The 20,467-nt window shown below is 31.0% G+C and overlaps 2 protein-coding genes across 4 annotated transcripts in view; both read left to right on the top strand.

The window, feature by feature from the left end:
* Cul5 (cullin 5) overlaps nt 1-10,491 on the top strand; it is a 48,493-nt gene extending 38,002 nt beyond the window's left edge. Inside the window, exons 16-18 of the mRNA XM_076517766.1 lie at nt 2,422-2,540; nt 7,140-7,263; nt 9,836-10,491. Coding sequence (XP_076373881.1) covers nt 2,422-2,540; nt 7,140-7,263; nt 9,836-10,030 — 438 coding nt within the window. The 3' untranslated portion in view covers nt 10,031-10,491. The remainder of the gene's footprint in view (nt 1-2,421; nt 2,541-7,139; nt 7,264-9,835) is intronic.
* A 7,446-nt stretch (nt 10,492-17,937) lies between these two features.
* Nucleotides 17,938-20,467, top strand: part of TyrRS (Tyrosyl-tRNA synthetase) — a 28,449-nt gene continuing 25,919 nt past the window's right edge. For 2 of the 3 annotated variants that reach the window (XM_076517764.1, XM_076517758.1), the window contains exon 1: nt 17,975-18,111. The gene's annotated coding sequence lies outside the window, so the exon portion shown is untranslated. Of the gene's footprint in view, nt 18,112-20,467 lie in introns of all 3 variants that reach the window. The other variant, XM_076517759.1, reaches the window with a different exon arrangement.

Genomic DNA, 20,467 nt, shown 5'->3' with positions numbered 1-20,467 from the left:
CTCTTTTTTAGGGGTCTTTGCCACTGGTGGGAGTTCTCCCCATGTGGATGCTTTTGCTACAGGCCTCAACATGAAGTTACCTCTCCTTTGGTTGCTTGTACCTCATTCACAGGTTCTGGCAGTCGATGCTTTCAGCAGGGTTGCACAAGCAACTTTATGTGCACACACATTTGATTACTTCATGAGGTGATTTCTCTTGTCCACTCTACTACTTGTTGGATTCTTCTGATTGTTCCTTATTGTTGTACATCCCAACAGTCAAGTCCTGCATCTTCACACCTGGCTTTTGTCCAGTTCTTTGCAAGAAGATCCAGTTTCACATGTCAAATTGTTTCTTTGTTATCTAGTTCAATCTCTCCATTTTCCATGGAGGTATTCCGTAGTTGATCTACCTACAACCATGGGGTTTCCCACTGACAAGCTTACCATTACTTGTGTGGTGGAATTTCTCACCTGGGTCTTTGGTCTCCTCACTTTCCTAATATTGGACAGCCTTATCCTATACCTTATCTAGATCTGGTCATGTCAGGGATTTTCATTGTTATATAGCCCATACTGCTTCCTTTTGAGGTACATGATCCTGAACCTTCATCTCCTGGCAATCCTCCTTCCTTCATGATATCTCATCTTTTATCCTTACTAATTGTGTCTGCATTTGATTAATTTGGTCTGGTTTCTTCCTGGCCTTTGTTCCAGGTGTCCTCTCATCTGATACAACACTCACTTTCTCCCTTGTTTCTTACCATCATTGTCTAGTGGAGAATATTCTGCAGTTAGGCATGTGGACCACTCCCAGTATATTCATCTCTCACAAACTCCATCATATCATGTTTTCTTCTTCATCTAGGTTTCATCTACCACTTGTGGCCATTCTTCCAACTTCAGTGTGACTCTATCTTGTACATTTGTATTCAAACTTTCATTCTTTCCTTGGCTTTTCTCATATGGATTCTATGCAGTGGCAAATGATGCCTGACCATGTAATTTTTAAAATATAAATCCTCACTGTCCAGCCATTTTGACTCGTGCTTTATCTTCCATGGCTTTCCACACTCACTGTTGAGATGGGGTGTTTCACCAGATAGCTGACAGACAAATAACCTCTTGATATTTTACATCATAAACATGCCTGTCCTGGACTCATGGACTTCTTGAGTAAAGTAGAAAGGGATTGTTGCCCATCTCTACCATGCCTGGAGCAAATAACTTAATATGGTTTGCTTTTCAGAATAAGGTTTTGTGGTCTCCCATTGCACCATATCTAGTGATGATGTTCCTTCAGACTCTCCAACACATTTTCACTCTCCTTTCTTCCCCTTGCCACTTTCCATTTCCAAGCCACTAGGGTAGCTGACCAAGGAAACACCCTGCTGAATGGGCTCCATCCAATAACCATTCATTTACAGAGTATAGCAGTGATGTTCTGCATATGTTGATGACATAATATCTTGTCATTAATAACCAATACAATGGAGTGAGACTTAATGCAGTTTACCCCTTCAGCTGGGAGCCCTCAGCCTACCCAAGTATGGATGTCAATATTTCACAAGCAGTTTTTGATTTCAAGTGAACCAATAACCATAAGTCCTCACAGAGGTGTAGGATTGTCTGTCTGTCTTCCTTCGATTTCCTCAAACTGTTTTGTGGGTCACAGCAGTGGTTCATAGGATTGTCACAGTTCTGTCCTTTTCTATCCCTCATCCTCTTACAACAGGAATGTTATTGCCATTCGGATAGTCCCGGCCCGTTCCACTTTTAGGGGAGTTGATTACATGTCATAGACTTCCTTTTGATATCAGATATCAAGTTCCTAAATCAATATCTCAGAGCTCTAGACCTTGATTCATATCCAGGAATCAGAGTGGTTCTAAATCCTGAGTTCCTGGTTGTGAGGTGAAAATGGTATGATAATCATTCTACCCTTGTGCAGATGTCAGTATCCTGTGAGAGGATTTTGGATGTATTTAACTTACCAAGTACAGCTCACCATGCTCTATCCACTCTACACCCAAGGTTCCATTTTTATTTACCCATCATTCTCATTGTGAGATTGAGTTATAATATCTTTTTGTACCTAAGATCACTTTTGTGCCACACTTTCTCTCACATGGATGTGCTATTCTCATTTTCTGCCTTTATATCTTACACATTTCACACATGGGTGAAGAATACTTGGATTGGAAGTGGTGCATGATACAGCTGGAGTAATGAGAAAGTTACCTAATGAAAAGAAGTATGATTTTCATTTAAGTAAATTGTGTGTTCTGAAGCACTAATAATAAAATTTTGTAAGTAGCATTTTGCATTTCCCAAGTTGAAAAATTAGCATTTTGATTGCATATATTTAGTTATACTGTATATGTATGTAAACTTATTGATGGGAATAAATACACCTAGTAATCAATATGATTTTTATTTTAGTCTCTTGTTGCATTTCCTAAGTTAAAGCGGCAAGTATTACTTAGTGAACCTGAGGCAAAATCTCCAAAGGACTTTATAGACAGCACTGTGTTCTGGGTTAATCAAGAGTTTGCTGTAATGTAAGTACAGTAAATAATTCATTATTTGCAGTAGCTCAGGATGAATAATCTATGCATGCAACAGCCTTGAACTTATTCTAATTGATATTTTTTGAAACTGAACTTTTTATGCTGAACTGGTGATAGTTTTTCAACAGAAATTAAGTTATTAATATTTTTGTGTGTGTTGGATATTCAAGAACAAAGTGACACAGTTGAAAACCTCTTTTGATTCAAGGATAGTTTACAACTGTTAAATAGTCAAAGTGCTACTTGAATTAGTTAACTTTGAATAGTATTGCAGTTAGTTTTGAAAGTATGAACATTATTTTAAAATGAGTTTCAGGTTCTCAGAATGGATATCATGTTTTTTTCTCTTTATTCTTCTTTTAATACTTCTTATTGTTTGGTAACTGATACTTTTATACCTTCATAATGTTCAGCTAAATAAATTTTTATTGTAAAGTTAAACTGTTTACTTTGGAACTGTTGAAGAGCTGTAACACCTGTCATCTGCTTCTGTTGCTGTCACCTACTTAAGCAAGCTCTAAAGTGGTAGATAGACAAGAAAAGTAGAATAGGAGTTTCTTGATATGATAAACTTTTTTCTTTAGTTAGCAACCCCTTCTGTTTTGGCAGACTCATAATTTGAAGTACATATGAAGGAAAATGTTCAGTATTTAAGAAATATTGTACCCTTAAAAAAGTATATACATGTTACAAAAGGGATTGATTTTAACTTTCAATAAAACAATGAAAAGATCATAAATGATGTTCAGACCCTCAGAGATTGATAAAATACTTATCTTGCCAACTCAGGTCAGTCATTAGTTTGAAAAACATATTTTTATAATATATTTTTAGCTTCAGCAAGACAGTGATGTAATATCACTGATTAATCTACATGTTTTGGGAAGAGACCATATTTTCAAAATGGGGAAAATTTAGAGTACAAAGTTTTAAAATCGGAGAAAATATTTATTGGAGTCAATATTCCTCACTTTATGAAATCATTGTAGAAATATTGTTATGACACATGCACTGCTTGCAGTGTTCATAATATTGAAATGAATAAAGAAAATGCTAGTTAACTATATCCTACAATGAATGAATAATTTCTCAGTTACATTTTCAACAAAATCTAATAAAATATAATCACAATGTTAGGAAAACACATAGGTTCAAGAAATTAACGTAAATAAAAAATTACAATACCCCATGACCTAAGAACTTCTAAAAGGTGAACATTTTTTTCTGTTGGGGCAAATATTTTAAGTTTATTTTGCTTCATAATTATAATGAATTAAAGGTAAGTAAAATATTGTTGTCTGGTTTGTCTCTGTCTACTTCATTACATAAGACCTATGGACTGATTATTGCAGAACTAGTAATTTTGTTACAAGGATCTTTCTAATAATGTTCTGAACAGCGAGAAAAAACATACTTACTAACTACTAGCATTATGATACAAATATTATTATAAATATGTTTGAAATATGTATGGTGAGTCTGTCATGTTTCCTTGTACATCACTGAATATTTGATTTTATCAAGCTTGAAACATATTTTCACAAGTTCATTCTGTGCTAAACTGCAAGAAGCAATATATAACATAGATCTCAACCAAGCTTACATTGTTAGAAAGATTATTGTTTAGTCTTTTCATGTGCTAAGGCAAAATTCTGTTGACTGAAGTTTGTAATTTTGATATTTTATGAGTACAATCTAAATTGATTGTCTATAGGCATGAAAATGTTTTGTGCACTTAGCAGTTAAACACATTTAAAACTAATTTTAAGTTTTCAGAGTTTACTCATACACCTCAAAGATAGAAAGCTTTTTTAATGCTGCTCATTTCTCAACATTTGTTAAAACATTTTCTTTGGTTAACAGGATTACAATGAATTATGAAGGAGTACAGATGATGGTTGAATAATAAATAGAAGGCTTTAGTTATGGGAAAAAAACCAACATAATTACGTATATAGTAGATAAATTACTGGATGTAAACACCCAATTAGAGGTGTCATTAGGTGCTTAAAATATTCGTAGCTCAGGAATTTTCAGCATTATACAGATTATAGTTTTCTCTTCTGATTTTTCAAGACACCATCTGGGGATTTGAGGTCCTGCCAAATAGAATCAGGGCACAAGCCCCATATGTCAGTGTCTTGTGATGCTTTGCCTCCAATAAAGGTTAATTAGTAAGGGAAACCTCCATCATGCATTTTAGTTACCATGAGGAAAATTTAATTTTTACTTTTGGTCTTAGCACTGTTTTATAACCTTCATAGATGGAAGTAATTTTAAATTAAATACTTAATCCCTTACCTACTGGAGCCATTTTGTCTTATCATGTGGTCAAAATTACATTTTTTGAATTGAGAAACTTATAGAGAACTTATCTTTTATTGAATTTCATGTTTTGTTTTTGTAAATAGTAGCATAACATTCAATTATTTGTGCTATATTATATTGTTCAATGAATTTTTGAAGAGAAATTTAATCTAAAAAAATACCAAAATATGATTGACACTACAAAAAAGCACTCTCTAAGAAAAATAGTTTAAATATTATAAAAAAAATTTTCTTGCACTTTAGTACTGGTTCTACCAGCTATGATTGGTATCTAAACCTTTTTTATTCTGTTTTCTTTATAAATCAGCATCTAGACATGTTAAACCTCAGTTCTAAAATCTTAGCCAATCCCAGATGAAGGTGTCACTTCAGTACCATGTTATTCCAATTGCTGTATTTCACATTTGACAAATCATAAGATGATAACCAAAGCATGTGATGAAATGCTGCTTTCTGTATTTTACAACATGAGCATGGTGGTGCTTATTATTCTAACTCTCATTTTATGTTGAGTTCGTATTTGGTAGTGGTCAATACTACTTTTTATAAGCCTTAGAAAATTTGCTTCTGTAAAAAACATCATGGGATGTATGTGACTTTTATTGTTTTTCCATAGTAGCTTAAATCATGCTATATTATATCTATCTATATTAATTATTATGGTGAAAAATCAATGCAAAATAGATACATTTTTAGGAAATAAATTGATCCATGAATGTTAGGTTAAGATTTATCAAGTAGCGAGTGCATGATCTTTTCTTGAATTAGGCTTAGCAGTTTGAATTGGAAGAGTATGCCATTTTTATATCCTTTTGTATTTTAATTAGTGGTTTTGAGTTTAATAATTTTGGTGTAATTTTATATTTAGGTCATAATAAAAATATAGTTTAGCATTTGGAATGATAACCTTGTGTGATGTGTACATTCTACTAGTACCACATAAGGATTTTATATTTTTAATTTTTCCTTCTTACTCTGTTTGGGGTAAGGCCCACACTTCTGTTTTTGCTGTTTATAATTAAAACAGTCCAACAGACATATATGGAGCTTATTCTGATATTTTGCAAAGGGTTTAAAGCTCAGTGTACAAGTGACAACTATAAAACCTGTATATTTGTTGTGAAACAGACTAAATACATTTGTCTCAATAATACAGGGGAAGCTGTGACATTCACAGTTGGAATTTCAATACACTGAAAAGCTTAAGTTTCAAATTCCAAATAAATCTTGCCTATAATGAGAGGAATGTGAGAAGGACTAATCTTTTGAGTTCTGTAAAGTGATTTTGTTTTTAATTTATGGAGTCTGTAACCTTTGGTAACCTCTTGCAACATGATGTATCATTTAACAAGGGTCAGGCAATATTATTCAAACCACCTGTTATGGGAAACTGTTACATACATTCATATCTACAGCAATATTCAAATGCATCTGTGCTGGACTGAATGAAAGTGACCCCTAACAGCTGTTATAATTTATGGCAAATGTATGATATTCACGCTTCTAACCTCACAATTTATTCAGCACAATAAATAAAAGTGTGGCTGCAGTAAAGCAATAACCTGAAATAAAAATACAGTTATTGTGTATGTTTAGTAATGAAGTTTCAAACAATTTCATCCACTAATTTTATTGTTGGAAATATATATGGCAAGACTTGCATAGACTATGCAAAATGTTAGTATTGAGTAGTGATTGGGTTAATTGTATAACTCAATTTAAAAGAGGTAGGTGTGAGGACTGTGTTTGTGAAACCAAAATTATCTGCACAATACTTTTATTTTTGGACTCAATTTTAGTTAAAATATGTATGAAAGATGTTAACCAAACTTCATTATAAACAAGTAAATTAAATTTGTTTGCAAACTGTCTAGATAAAGCACTCAAAAAATCAATCATTAAAAATGGCATTTAGTCATTGTGAGGATATAAGCTGTACTCCAGAATGATAAACTAAAAGTTATTTATGTGAATAGGAAAAAAATTACAGTATTTTATTACCAAGTTACTCAGTATGTAATGATATACTAAAGGTAAAAGAGTTGAAATAATATTTTTATGTACATAATTATGCTTATGTTTTGTTATGTCTTAATAGCTAGAAACAGTTTCCATAATTTAAAAAAAAAAACTGATATGTCTATAAGTTCACCAATTTTCAAGATAAATGTTAACATGTTTTTTTCAGTAACATATTTTTATGTTGAAATTAATTAATTTTTTGTGTAAAATATTCTAAAATGAACTTTCTTTTTAAACTAGTAAGAATGGTAAAGTTCAGAGGAGAGGCAAGGTTAATCTAATAGGCCGGTTGCAGTTGTCTACAGAAAAGAGTAAGGAAGAAGACAATGACAGTATAGTTCAGCTTAGGATATTAAGAACACAGGTAAGACTTTTCATGCTGGTTCAGCATATTGGCTTTTAAGAGTAAATACTATTTATAAGTTGTTAAACAAGAAACAGTTATAACTTTTTTTTTTATTAGCAATTCCAATTAACATTAGCAGTATAGTACGTTTTATCATCCTTAAATTTGAAAATGGTTCCAGAAATGATGATGAATGCCCAACAGTATTACTAAAGTAATATTTACTTACTGTATGGAAATAATACTGTAAAAATATTTGTATTCTAGAGAACAAAGTACCCCATGTAAGAATTTATAAATTACAACTTTAATGCTAAAAAATACTTTAAAGACTTTTTGTAATAATTTTGTTGATGTTGAAATTTTTCAGTTTTTCATAATATTTTATTCTTAGTATTTAATTTTTAACCCACCCACCCATAAAAAAATATACACATAAGGATTTTGAGACAAATATGTACCAATAAGAGAATTCCAACAAAACAAAAAATTTAAAATATGTATAATTTTAAAGTTGTGATGAGATAGTCCCCAGACAGATACTTTTTTTATAATTGTCATACAACTTATCTTGAAGAAGCAAACAATATTTAAAATGTTTAATTATTAAATAAGTAAATAATCTTTTAAACCATAATAATATTAAAACATTTAATACTGATACTTACAATGGATATGATTATTTAGTTTGCCATGAGTCTCAGTTGAGCATCACTTTACCATTAGTCTGTGTCAGTTGTTAAGTGTTGTAGTCTGTACTGTTGACAGATTATTTACTTTGCCATTATTATCAGTCTAGTTGTTGAACTTCATATTATTTACAGGATTGGTTGGTTTTTCAATCACTAGTGTATTAATTAATTATTTTACATCATTTTAGTGTTGATAACTATAATTTTCCAACAGTCATAGTTAATTAGGAACAACTTTTTTCCACAGTTTTTCAAACATAATATGCTCCCAAGTATAATATACACTGTTATCTTTATGAACAAAGAGTCAATTAAACCTAAATAATAATAAGCACCTAAAATGTTGAGAAACTGTGAACAAAATAGCCCTTTGATGACAAGTGTGTTAAAAGTGTCCACATAATCTTTAATTGGAAGTTTACTTTTGTACTTTCTATGTTTGAAAATAAACATTTTTGCAGACCAATTTACAGTCTTTGTTTGTTAGTCATGGCCATATGAAGTAGCTTTGCTACAATGAGGTACATGTAATTTGTTCTAAAATATTTCCTACCTGCTTGTACATACAAATGATGTTATTCATTTCATAAGACTAATTTAAAAATACACTATCAAGTCAAAACCTAACAAAACAAAGCTTTACTGGCTGTTTATGGTCAGGTACTGACATTTAGTTCAATACTTAGAGTACTTGGCCATTTTCTTTTCATAAAGTTGATTTAAAAATACAGCTAACAACACAAACAAAAAATCCTTAACCTTCTCATTACGATCTTGTATAATTCAATTAATCATGTGACTCCAAAGTGAATATCAGTTACCATACTATAAGTTTTTGTTTTCTGTATCTTTATACAAAAATTTGACATCTTTAGTAAACATCACAGATCTTGTTGATAAAAAAAAAAAAGAATTTTTAATAAAGTATTTTATCTAAGTTCTTCATCATTTTATTTCAAAACTCATCTTTAAAGATACTAAAAATGAATGAAAACAGGAGAAAATTTGCATTTATAGCTTATAAACAGAGAGAAATAAGACACATCAGATGGTAATGTTTGTAGAAAGTATGCATCACTGTTCACAACATTTGTTGGAAAAGATGGTTTGTGCTGGCTGTGAAGGATACTGTTCACAACATGTGTTGGAAAAGATGGTTTGTACTGGCTGTGAAGGAAAAACATTCACATTTCTTCCCACAGATTATATACACCTTAACGTCTAAATAAATTTTTAGCAAGAAAAATATGTATTGCATTCAGAAAATTATGGTAATCAAACTAGAAATGAAATAAAAACCTTGTAATCTGAGCACTTTAGTGAAAGTGCATGGATTACAGGGTTTCTGTTTTATTTCTATCAAGACTTCATAAACCTACATGTTTTTTCTAACATCATGAATGGTATTTATACTGTTACTGCTCTGATATTGATTGTTAACAGTCATAGTCAAGTAGTAAAAACTACAGTGATTATTGTTGACACATATATTTGTGGGTTGCTAGTAGTCACAGTCCAGTAGTTACTGTTTTACACTATGCATAGATTAATATAGGTCACTAGCATACCAACATCCAGTTTCCAGTAATTACTTCTTAGTACACTTTACTGTTGATATGCCTGTTCATGGATAAAGATGTCAGAATTTGATAATGGTTATTTTGTTTCAATATACATTTTACTATTCATATGTCATGAAATTGTTTAAGTTGAGAATAACTGGTAATTGAATATTTTAGCATAATCACAAGACATACAAGATGCTAAACTAGATACAACTGATATTGTTTTACTACCATTTCATCAGACGATACAGCAAAGTTAAGAGTAATTATAAAAAAAATATATATATGTATATGATTTATTGAACCTGATATCTATTATTTTCTGTGCTACAGGAAGCAATAGTGAAAATAATGAAAATGAGGAAGAAGATTACCAATGCACAGTTACAGACTGAGCTTGTTGAAATTCTGAAAAACATGTTCCTACCTTCCAAAAAAATGATTAAAGAACAGATTGAATGGCTTATTGACCACAAGTACATGAGGAGGGATGAAGAAAATATCAATGTTTTTATTTACATGGCCTAAACTTAGTTAACTGGAAAAAGAGAGAAGATTTGTGTTATAGTGAAATGCAGCAAAGCTTTGGCCTGGAAGAAGTATTTTCTTTGGATGGAAAAGTTGCAGTTTCTGCTTAGAAATTTAATATTATTTATACATTTGGCTGTAAATCCAAAGAATCTGGCATGTAAGAATACAGTGGAGACCTGCATATCTGAAACAATGACATCCACAAAGGAAAGCAAAAATCATGAAAGGAATCATTGGTTGCTGCAAATAAAGAAACTAAATTGAAGTATATTGTGAAGCATTGTTTTGTTGTTTATAATTTATCATTTCTATTGGCGTATTTTTATGTTGTATAAATAATGACTACAAGGAAACAGGTAATGGAAGAGTGTTGCTATGCAGGATCACTGTGTTCACAATAGTAGATGCTGTTGATTTTAACAAATAAAGTTGCTGTTGAAGTATTTCCATGTGAAAAACAAGCTATATTTGAATACATATATATCAGTTTATTTCGTCAAAAGTGGGAGTTGTGCAACTTAAATAGACAAGGAAATAATAAATTTACATGTAACTATATCTGAAAACAAAAACCATATTAATATTAAGACAAATATTGTGCTCAGTGATACTAACATTTTGCTTTTTTTTTTGTCAAGTATCAAAATAGGAAAATACTTTTTAGCAAGAAGTTCATTGCCACCAGTATTTTGTTTTCTGTTTTACCAAATTTCTATGTTCCATTCAACCAAATCCTAGTTCTATTGTTTTTTTCAAATTTTCTGTGAAACAAACTGTAGTTGTATACACATTTTAAAGTATTTCATCAGAAATGGTAAGTACACAACTGGAGCTGACTAGGAAATGGTAGATTTTCACAGATAATTTTAATTTAAAATGAGCATCTTGTGAATATTAACACTAGTACAGTATTCCATTTTAACTTTTTGCTTGTTTCTTTCATCAAGTACAAAAACTGAAATGTGTTGTGGAACCAGAAACTGATGGCTACCAATAATTTATTTCTCATGTACATAAGTCTCTTGTGTTTCACCAAACCCTAATTCTGTATGATGCATTTTGAGATTTCTTTTAATTAATTTACGTTGTTCAAGTAAAGCACAACATAAATGATTTTTATACAAGTAGTACACATATGTGAAGATAATTATAACTTTATTTTATTTTTCTTGATTTACAGCAGATTCTTGAAAGACTGAATTTTTTAGTACAAATCTAATTCTAATAAAAACAGCAGAGATTATTGGAAAAAATATAATTACAAAAAGTTACTTCTTTATAGCAAATTTTAATTGTTTGTTCTATAGTTGTATCAAAATATTTTCCAAATCCAGTTTCATGTATCCTTCACACTATAAATTTCATTGTCTCCAGCCCATGCAATAGTTGTTAAACGTGTTTAAGTGTCTATTGACTTGTATTTTAGACACATCACCAATACTGTTATCTAGCAAGACAATAGGCATGTTTTGATAATAGTTTTACTGTGCCACTTTATGAATTTATGGCCCTTTCTGGCTGTAAGTACTAGTTTTAAATTCTTTTCATCATTTAATATTAAGTATATAAAAATTAACAGCCAGGTTATTGTTCCTACATTTGGGATGTTATAGATTGCATTGTTTAAAAACAAATATACATTTGTGGCTTTATAAATCTCGGCTACCGTATGAGATGTAAAGCTATGTAATAGTGATAGGCAAAATTTACTTGGATCATATGAGTTCCAGTCTCAAAATAAAAATAATTTATGTAGAGAACAAAAAAAAAGTGTAATCATTGTTTTTGTTATTGTTTTTTTTTCAGCTGTTTGTTATTAACTGTATCCTATTCAAACTTCATCAGATGAAGGTCACAGCCAATGTAAATGTAGGAGGACTGCAAGAGAAAAACATGGAATCTTCATACTGTTATAATACCTTCAACAAGAAAATAACTTTGTATTGTTAATAAAACATTTTCATTCTTAATAATAATTCACATGATATAGTAACTTTTTATTCGTGTTCAGAGTAGCTAGCGTTTCTTTTCTTAATGATTTTGTTAGGACAGAGTGTCCATCTTTAACTGAGATAACAAAAATTTACTGTAACTATTTGTTTCTAAACGTTGTTAAAGCTCTGAATCTATATTTTCATTTTTCTAAAGCAAAATGAAAATCCTATTTTTCAAAAATATTTCTTTAGAACATAGAATACAACCAAATAATTTGAAATACAATCATGAAGAACTCTTAAATAAACATCATACTATCAGTAAATAATTCATTTTTACATTTCTGTTATCGGTAGATTTGTAAAATAATTATAAGAATATGGGGAATGGGTTTGGCTTAGTAGTTAGCATAGAGGGATGCAGATTGTAAGTTCTAAGTTACAGTAACATCTCTGCAAATACAGCACTTATGAAAGTAACAGTCAACCCTTTTACTTGGTTAAACATGGGAACAAATTCTGCTGACTGATTGGGAGATTGATGTAAAATCATGCTTCACACTTTTAGGCCACGGCTATATTATAAAAGTGAGTCATATTGTACTATTTGTTTAGAGAACCCAGGAATTGGTGATGGGTGCTCTTAACTAGTTGCCTCCCCTCTAGTCTATCAGTTCAAACGTAAGGACAACTAGCACAGATAAATGAATCCTTGTGTAGCTCTGTGCAAAAATAAATTTAAAAACTAAATATCTAACTGCAGTGCAACAAAAAAGTTTAGAAGAATCTTCAAGATACTAAAATTTGCATTATGTATGTGCCAGTTATATGTCAAAAAAAGGGTGTTTGTATAGATAATGATACTAGTAGAAATGCAAACTGTAATTAAGAATTCAGTTTGTGCCTTTTAGCTTGGTACGTGTGGTGGGTTGTGAAGTTTTATATCAGAAATATGATTAATCATAAACACTGGATATGGTAGTGCAAACAGAAAACTACTACATATGCTTTTATACAAGATTTATATGTTTTAGAAAAATTCTTTTCTAAGTAAAGTTAATGCATACAATTTCACCTTCCAAATTTTTGCAAATACAGGGTGTTTGGAAACTCACTATGCACTTATATATTTATTAATAGACGTTTTAATATAGAATACAGGAGGTAAATATGAATGACAATTATAAACAATGTTGAAAATGACCCCATTAGCATCAATACAGGCCTGGATCCTTCTTATTTTGTTTCTAAACACCGCTATCAGTTGCTAGCTTGAAATAGACTGAATAAAATATGATTACAAAACCACACAGTGACTTTCCGAACACCCTGTGTAAGTAGAACAAAAGTTAAATCTTAAAACATGCAGCAATTAGAGCTAAAGATTAGGTAGATAAATAACTGATACTTGTTTATGAGTGTTCCGAATAACTTACTTTTTGTCACTATAATATAATTCAATAAGTGCATAGGAAATTCTGCACAATCACTTTTACCTGAAGCAGACTGACCTTATAATTTAGTGACCATATTTTGTAAAGCAAAACCATGGACTCTTGCCTTATTAGTTACTTTTTTATACATATATCTTAGGATATTATTGTTTAAAGAAATATTCTATGGCATATTCAATGTTTTACCTATTTTAACTACATCAGTGTTGTTGCATGACATAGCTACACCTAAACTAATAATTGGTTGAATGTTTATTTCTACTATATTTTTGCTGCAGACTTTATAACAAATATAAGAAATGAAACTTGAGGAATTTGAGGGTGTTTTTTTTAAAAAATTGGGTACAACATTCTTCATCCACAGATGTATTGTCACCCTACTTAATAATTTACGCAAAAATAACAATATATATGTTTACATTAATCAACATAAGAAGAACATGTAATTACTTTTTTTGGTCACCAGCTCTTTATTTATTGTATATCTTTAAGGAGAAAAAAAATCTGTAGATGATTTTTGGATGGAGAAAATAAGTAGTTGAATAAAAATAAAGGGATTTTTTTCATTTTTATTTTAATCACATAACAGTTTGTGCATTTGAAATGTTAAAGAAATCCTGTTTTTAATTGTCATCTAATAGTTAATTATACTGTTGAAACTAATGTAAAATGTATACAAATTTCTCATCAGTTTATTTTAGGATCTTACTGTTTGCCTTTGTCATAGCCATTATCCTTTTACTTTTTTTTATTTTTCTCATAAAGTGAAGGATTTTTTGTTCCCAGTAAACATTTTTTTAAGCTAAGATCTGTTTTGTTATGGTGTGAATGCTTTTTACTGGCGAACCATAATTACACGAAATTATGTTTATTATAAAATAACAGTATTATGCTTATTGTATTTTTAAACAGTACAGTCTTTATTCAGTCCTCTTGGATTTTTTGCTGAAAGATGAGAGAATAATGGTATTTCAACTTGTAAATGAGGTAGACAGTGTGGTTGAAATACTGTTATACTTTTTTGAGTGTGTGGAAAATTGTGTAGGGTTAAAAATACAAGAAGCTTAACATTATTATTTTATGGCAAATATTATTAAATAAGGACTTTTCCGTTAATATTTGTTGGTTTCTTTCTGCAGTCATATTTCAACCTAGAAATTTTTCTTCACTAACTAGCATTTTACATTTCATTTAAAGAAAGGTATGTTAGTAAGGAGATCATTATATATATATATATATATTGATCCTTTAACAGGATGCACTACCTGTTTTTTTAGAATGTGTGATAAGTTATACTATGCCTTGACCTTTATTCTGTGTTAAAGGAGTGTAAATTATATTCTCCAACATATTCTTTGAAATTAGATACTGAAATTTATCAATATACTTTAATAATAGTTCTGATAAACACTTATGCATTTAAATGTACAGATAAAGAACTATAAAGAACTATCTGTAATTCAAATTTTTTTAGTGTATGTATCCAATAAATTGAAGGTTCAATTGTAAAAGTATTTTATAATTTTTATTGACTCCTTCCATTATAATATTGCACCATGTGTATGATTCACTTAACCTAATTTCCTCCCAGAAGTTTTTATTTTGCAATATTATTAAAATGTATTTTGAAGCATTATACTTACAATATCAGATACATTATTTTGAACTTTGTTATGATCCATTGTTTTTATGAAATAACAATGTTATGATTGTCAATTAGAGCTTGAATAATTCATCCTTTCAGTTCTGTGATGGCTGATTTCATATTTATTGTTTGTTCATTTAATAACACAGCTTATATTTTCAGGATAATATGTATCTTTTGCAAATACCTAAAAATCAAGAATTATTATGTTTAAAAATATTGGTTTCAAAAGGGTATAACAGCTACAATAATTTTCTATTATACCTGGCCAGACTGGCTTTGATGCTTCATTGTATACATCTATAGCATATTTATATATTTAAACATTTTAACTTCTGAAATACAGTAAATACAAAGAAATTAAAAGCATAAAAATTTTCATATTAATGTTAAAGTGAAAGCTTGTTTCATAACAAAGTGGTTTAGATATTTGCTTATAAAATATACCAATTAGAAAATCCAGTTTGATAAAATAGATACTAGGTTTTAGCTTCCTAAACATCAGATTTAACTTTTTTAATTTTGCAAGACTAATTATGTCCACCACAATGGAGTTTAAGTATCACTGATAAGGTACAATAAGAGCTTTATGCAACTTTGTATCAAAGTTTTCTTTAAAAATTCTTAGATTTTACTTTGTAATTTTTGATTTAGAATTAAATATCAAGTAAAATGATTTTCCAGTTTTGCATTTTGATTTCAATTATTTGTTTTTGAAGAAGGTCACTTCATTACATGAAACAGTTAGACGGTATATCAAATTGAATAAATATACTTCAAGGTTACTTTAAAACAAAACCTTGTGCAATGACGTTACTCATTCATCCTATTAGTCAGCCTATCCATTTCTTAAAAGTATTCTATGGCAACTACATATTGGAAATTTTTTCACCAACCAGAAGCTAATATTAAAAATAATAACTATAAGCACAAGAAAAAAAGACGTAACAATAGTATAGAACTCTGAGTTAGAAGTGTTAACATTTGTTTGTAGAACATTTGCTTGTTGAACATGTTTATTTAATATTTCTAAAATTTTGGAGTATTAATAAGAGATTGATGTAATAATCAGTGATATCGAGAAACCCACTTGTTGAGAAATTTATATGCAAAAACGGCTCGTTTGGGTTGAGAAAATATTTTACATAGAAGAGCGAACAACGTTTCGACCTTCTTCGGTCATCGTCAAAGAAGGAGGTAACTGACCGGAAGCTGACCACATGTTTGAAAGGGGTTGTGTAACTGAGTGTCGGAATGTAGAGGGCGGTGTTAGATGTTTGAATATATAATTTTATTTATTTTATTATGTTAATATAGGTATAAAGGCGTTCCTTTATTTTGGTTTATTTTGGGTTTAAGTTGTTGTATAAGTAAGGCTTCTTTAATTTTGCGTTTGTTTATGTTTGTTTCTTTATTTAGTATTTGAGTGTTTTCTATGGTTATGTTGTGTTTATTTGACTTGCAGTGTTCGAAAACGTGTGAAGGTGACTTTTTATGTTCTTTGAATCTGGTTTCCATTTTTCTACTTGTTTCTCCAATATAGAAGTCGTGGCAGTTATCACATTGTATTTTGTAAAGAATGTTGGTGTGGTGTTTGTCAGTGTAGTTTTTATAGTATAGACCTCAGTTTTGTGCCTGGTTTTTGAATAAATTTGGTATTAACTGGAATGTCATATTTTGTTAGTAGTTTTTGCCAAATGTTGGTTATTTGTCTGCTGATGTCAGGAATATATGGTATACAGCAGTATATGGTTTCGTGATTTTTTGATTCATGAGATATATTTACTTTAGTTGGTTGATTTTGCTTTTTGTCTAGGTGTGTGCGTATAATGTTTTCTACAGTTTGTGGGGGAAACTTATTGATGTTGATGAAGTTTTTGTTTTATTTTGTCTAATTCATCGTTAATTTTATCTGGTGAGCATAGTTTTATGGCTGTGTTTATTTGGTTTCTTAGTATGTTGAGTTTTTGTTTTGTTTCATGTACTGAGTCCCAAGGAATGTATAGTCCAGTATGGGTGATTTTTCGGTGGATTTCTGTTTTGAATTGTGTGTCGGCTCTTGTAATTTTGAGGTTAAGAAATGATATTTGATTGCTTTCTTCCTGTTCACATGTGAAGTTAATGTTGGGATGTAAAGAGTCAATGTGATTGAAAAATTTAAGTATGTGTTCTGTAGATTTGAATCCCGCAACCGTGTCATCTACATATCTGTACCAGTATAGTGGTGGATGTAATGCTGTGTTAATTGCTTGTGTTTCAACTTGTGTCATAAAAATATTGGCTAGAACTGGTGATACTGGGTTGCCCATGCTTAGGCCATTTGTTTGTATATAGTTTTGGTTGTTGAACATGAAGTTTGTCTTTATCGTGGTGAACTCTATGAGGGTTGCTAACTGGTTACTGGGAATTTCTATGGTTGGGTTAGGGTCTCGGATATAGAGTTCTAAGGCTATCTTGCAGGCTTCAGTGGTTGGAACTTCTGTAAAGAAGTTTATAAGAATTATTATAAGAATGTTTGATAGATATTGCAAATGGTATCATCAAATGAGTGCCGACTTCGTCATGACAACCCTTTTACTCGTTTTCCATAACTAAGAAGATTATGAATATAACTTTGAGACCTGGCATGATCTTATTGAATATCAAAATATTGGACTCGCATTTTCAGTCACGGAGGCGTTATAACAATACGTTTAATCTCATTATTCGTTGATAAATGAGTTTGCAGTGGGTGGTGTTGACTAGCTTCCTTCTAGTCTACCACTGTTAAATCAATGACAGTTAAGGAATAGCTTTCAGAGAAACTCGTAAAAAACCGTAACTTGAACTGAAAATGCCACTGACTTCATTTTTATTGCTTCCATTAGATGGCAGCACATGATATATTGATAAAGTTTCGTTTCTGTGTCTTATGTTGGTGCCACGTCTTTTGGGTAATGCCTGGATGAAACGTTGGAAAGGGTAGTAAAATCTTTCCAGAAACTTTCGGTGAAGTATTTGTGACTAACTCTATCCTTGAATTTGCTTAAGTGCATCTATATACTTGTGAGTAACATTACTCGTTCCTGATTAAACTTAGCAAAAAATTTAGCAGCATTGATATGAAATTTTATATTACATTAATGACATTAGTAATATTAATTTTTGTTGTAAATTCATGTGGCAGCTTAAGCCTAAAAGTAAAATTATAACAAAAATTAATGTGTTGCAAATGAAAAGATGTACAACTTTAAGAGCTTTAAAAGTGTATGTTGTAAAAAATTGTCTTTTGAAAATATCATTTATTGTAAGTAGGTATAACTAAAATAACTATTTAAATTGTATGATAATTTGTTCTGAGATAACATTTTACTGCTACATTATCGAATCGTACGCATATGGCAACGAGTTATGACACCACCACTGCCACGTGCGTAAAAAAAATAACCGAATATTAAATTTTATACAGTTTATATATCGTAGCCTTTAATGTTACAGTTGAAGCGTGTGATTGTCATTCGTGTTTTTCCGTCATTTCTTTATTTTGCACATCTAAAGTTACGAATTCGTGTTTATGATATACGTTACATAAGGATCATAAGAGTAAAAGGTACTTTTGTTTACGTATGTCGTGATGGCGAAATATATTTATATAAATATTGTAAAACTATTCATAGCACATAAATAAAGCAAAGAATGTGTAATATTATATCTGCCATGACCAGCGCCAACGAAACCTTTCATCCAATACCAGTGCTCATTAGGATGTCTGGAATAAGTCAGATATGGTAAAAGTCCAGGTACTGTTTGTAATCATTAGTTTTATGAAATTCAACAACTGTTGGAGTGTGAACTAAATTAACTAAGTGAATTGTAATTATGAGCATTTTTGTCAAAGTCTTTATAAATAAGAATTAGGGTAGAGATTAATGAAACATATAGTAACAAAAAAGAAATGTCAGACCAGAAAGTTATTCTTGTTAATGGTCATACGACAATAGCATTAATGGAAGAAATTTACACCAGTGAGTCTAAAAAGGTGTGAACGAAAGTAAATATATATAATATGTTAACCATATGATAACTTCCGTATCCAATAAGGGTTTTAACCAATACGTGTAATAAGTGCCAATATTTTTGAAATATATGTTTCTAATGGGGGATGAATTTAATGTATACAGGGCTCAGTATGTTATATTAAAGCAGTTTTGAATATTCCATTTTCCTGACAACCACAGCTGATATAAAATTATAGTAGGACGCGTGTATCAGAACTACATTTTGATAGTGGCGTTATGTAGATAATGTGATTCTGTTGAGAATTGGTTGCTTTAAGGAAGAGTATTTATGTAACTATCATTTTCGACGCAAAATATTCGTAGACTCAGCTCATAAATATCTGCTGAGATCGGGGATGTAGAATTTCTTAACAGCATTGTACAACAAAGGAGTATGGATAAATTTGGGGCACCAAAACCACCCAGAACAAGTTGTATCCTAGCCATGGTAAGCAAAATGCAGCTCTTTGAAACAAGTGAAAACTCACGAACCTAAAAATCAGTGGGAAAACCCGTTCACGTGCCTTGGGCAACAGCACGCAACATAAAGGGTTCCGTCTGGAAAAGGGACGATAATCACATGTACACAAGCTGCTTCCACAACATATCTGTTTAATTTTCCTAAACCTAAAGCAGATGAAGAATAAAGCTGATATTCTTACCATTCCGAATAAACTAATGCCCGTAGAGTGGCCGGAAACATTACCTGTGGATTTTTATGAGGATCAGTGTTGAAAAGGGCGTAGAGATTTGCATCCTCGTACATCAGAAGGCAAATGGAAAGTCAACCAAGAAAGATGTGTTTCGGACATGATATCTTTACGACAGAGCCTTTTACAGTTCTTCTTTCAAAATGTACTGTGATCAAACAGAGCATGATCAGAGATGGACTGTAATTATTTGATAAGGCTTCAAAATCATTTTAATATAACATGCTAAACCTCTGTATTAAGTGTTTTAAAGCTATATAAATAATAACAAAATCCGACTTTAGTCTTCATATTTGAAAAGAAATAAATTATTGTTTCAAAAGTACAGTGTATACACTTCTATTGTAGTTTACTTCTAAATTGAGTAATTGCTGATAAAGCTGTACGCTGTATTTATGCATTCTTACCGGTTAGTAACAAATTTCGCTCGGCATGGCTGGGTGGGTTGAGACGTTCGACTCGTAATCTGAGGGTCGTGGTTTCGAATCCCCGTCACACCAAACATGATCGCCCTTTCAGCCGTGTGAGCATTATAATGTGACGGTCAATCCCACTATTCATTGGTAAAAGAGTAGCCCAATAGTTAGCGGTGGATGGTGATGACTAGCTGCCTTCCCTCTAATCTTGCACTGCTAAATTAGGGACGGCTAGCGC

The sequence above is a fragment of the Tachypleus tridentatus genome, chromosome 8, assembly GCF_004210375.1.
Source record: "Tachypleus tridentatus isolate NWPU-2018 chromosome 8, ASM421037v1, whole genome shotgun sequence".
NCBI classification, from domain to species: domain Eukaryota; kingdom Metazoa; phylum Arthropoda; class Merostomata; order Xiphosura; family Limulidae; genus Tachypleus; species Tachypleus tridentatus.
This window is presented reverse-complemented; position numbering and strand designations above follow the sequence as displayed.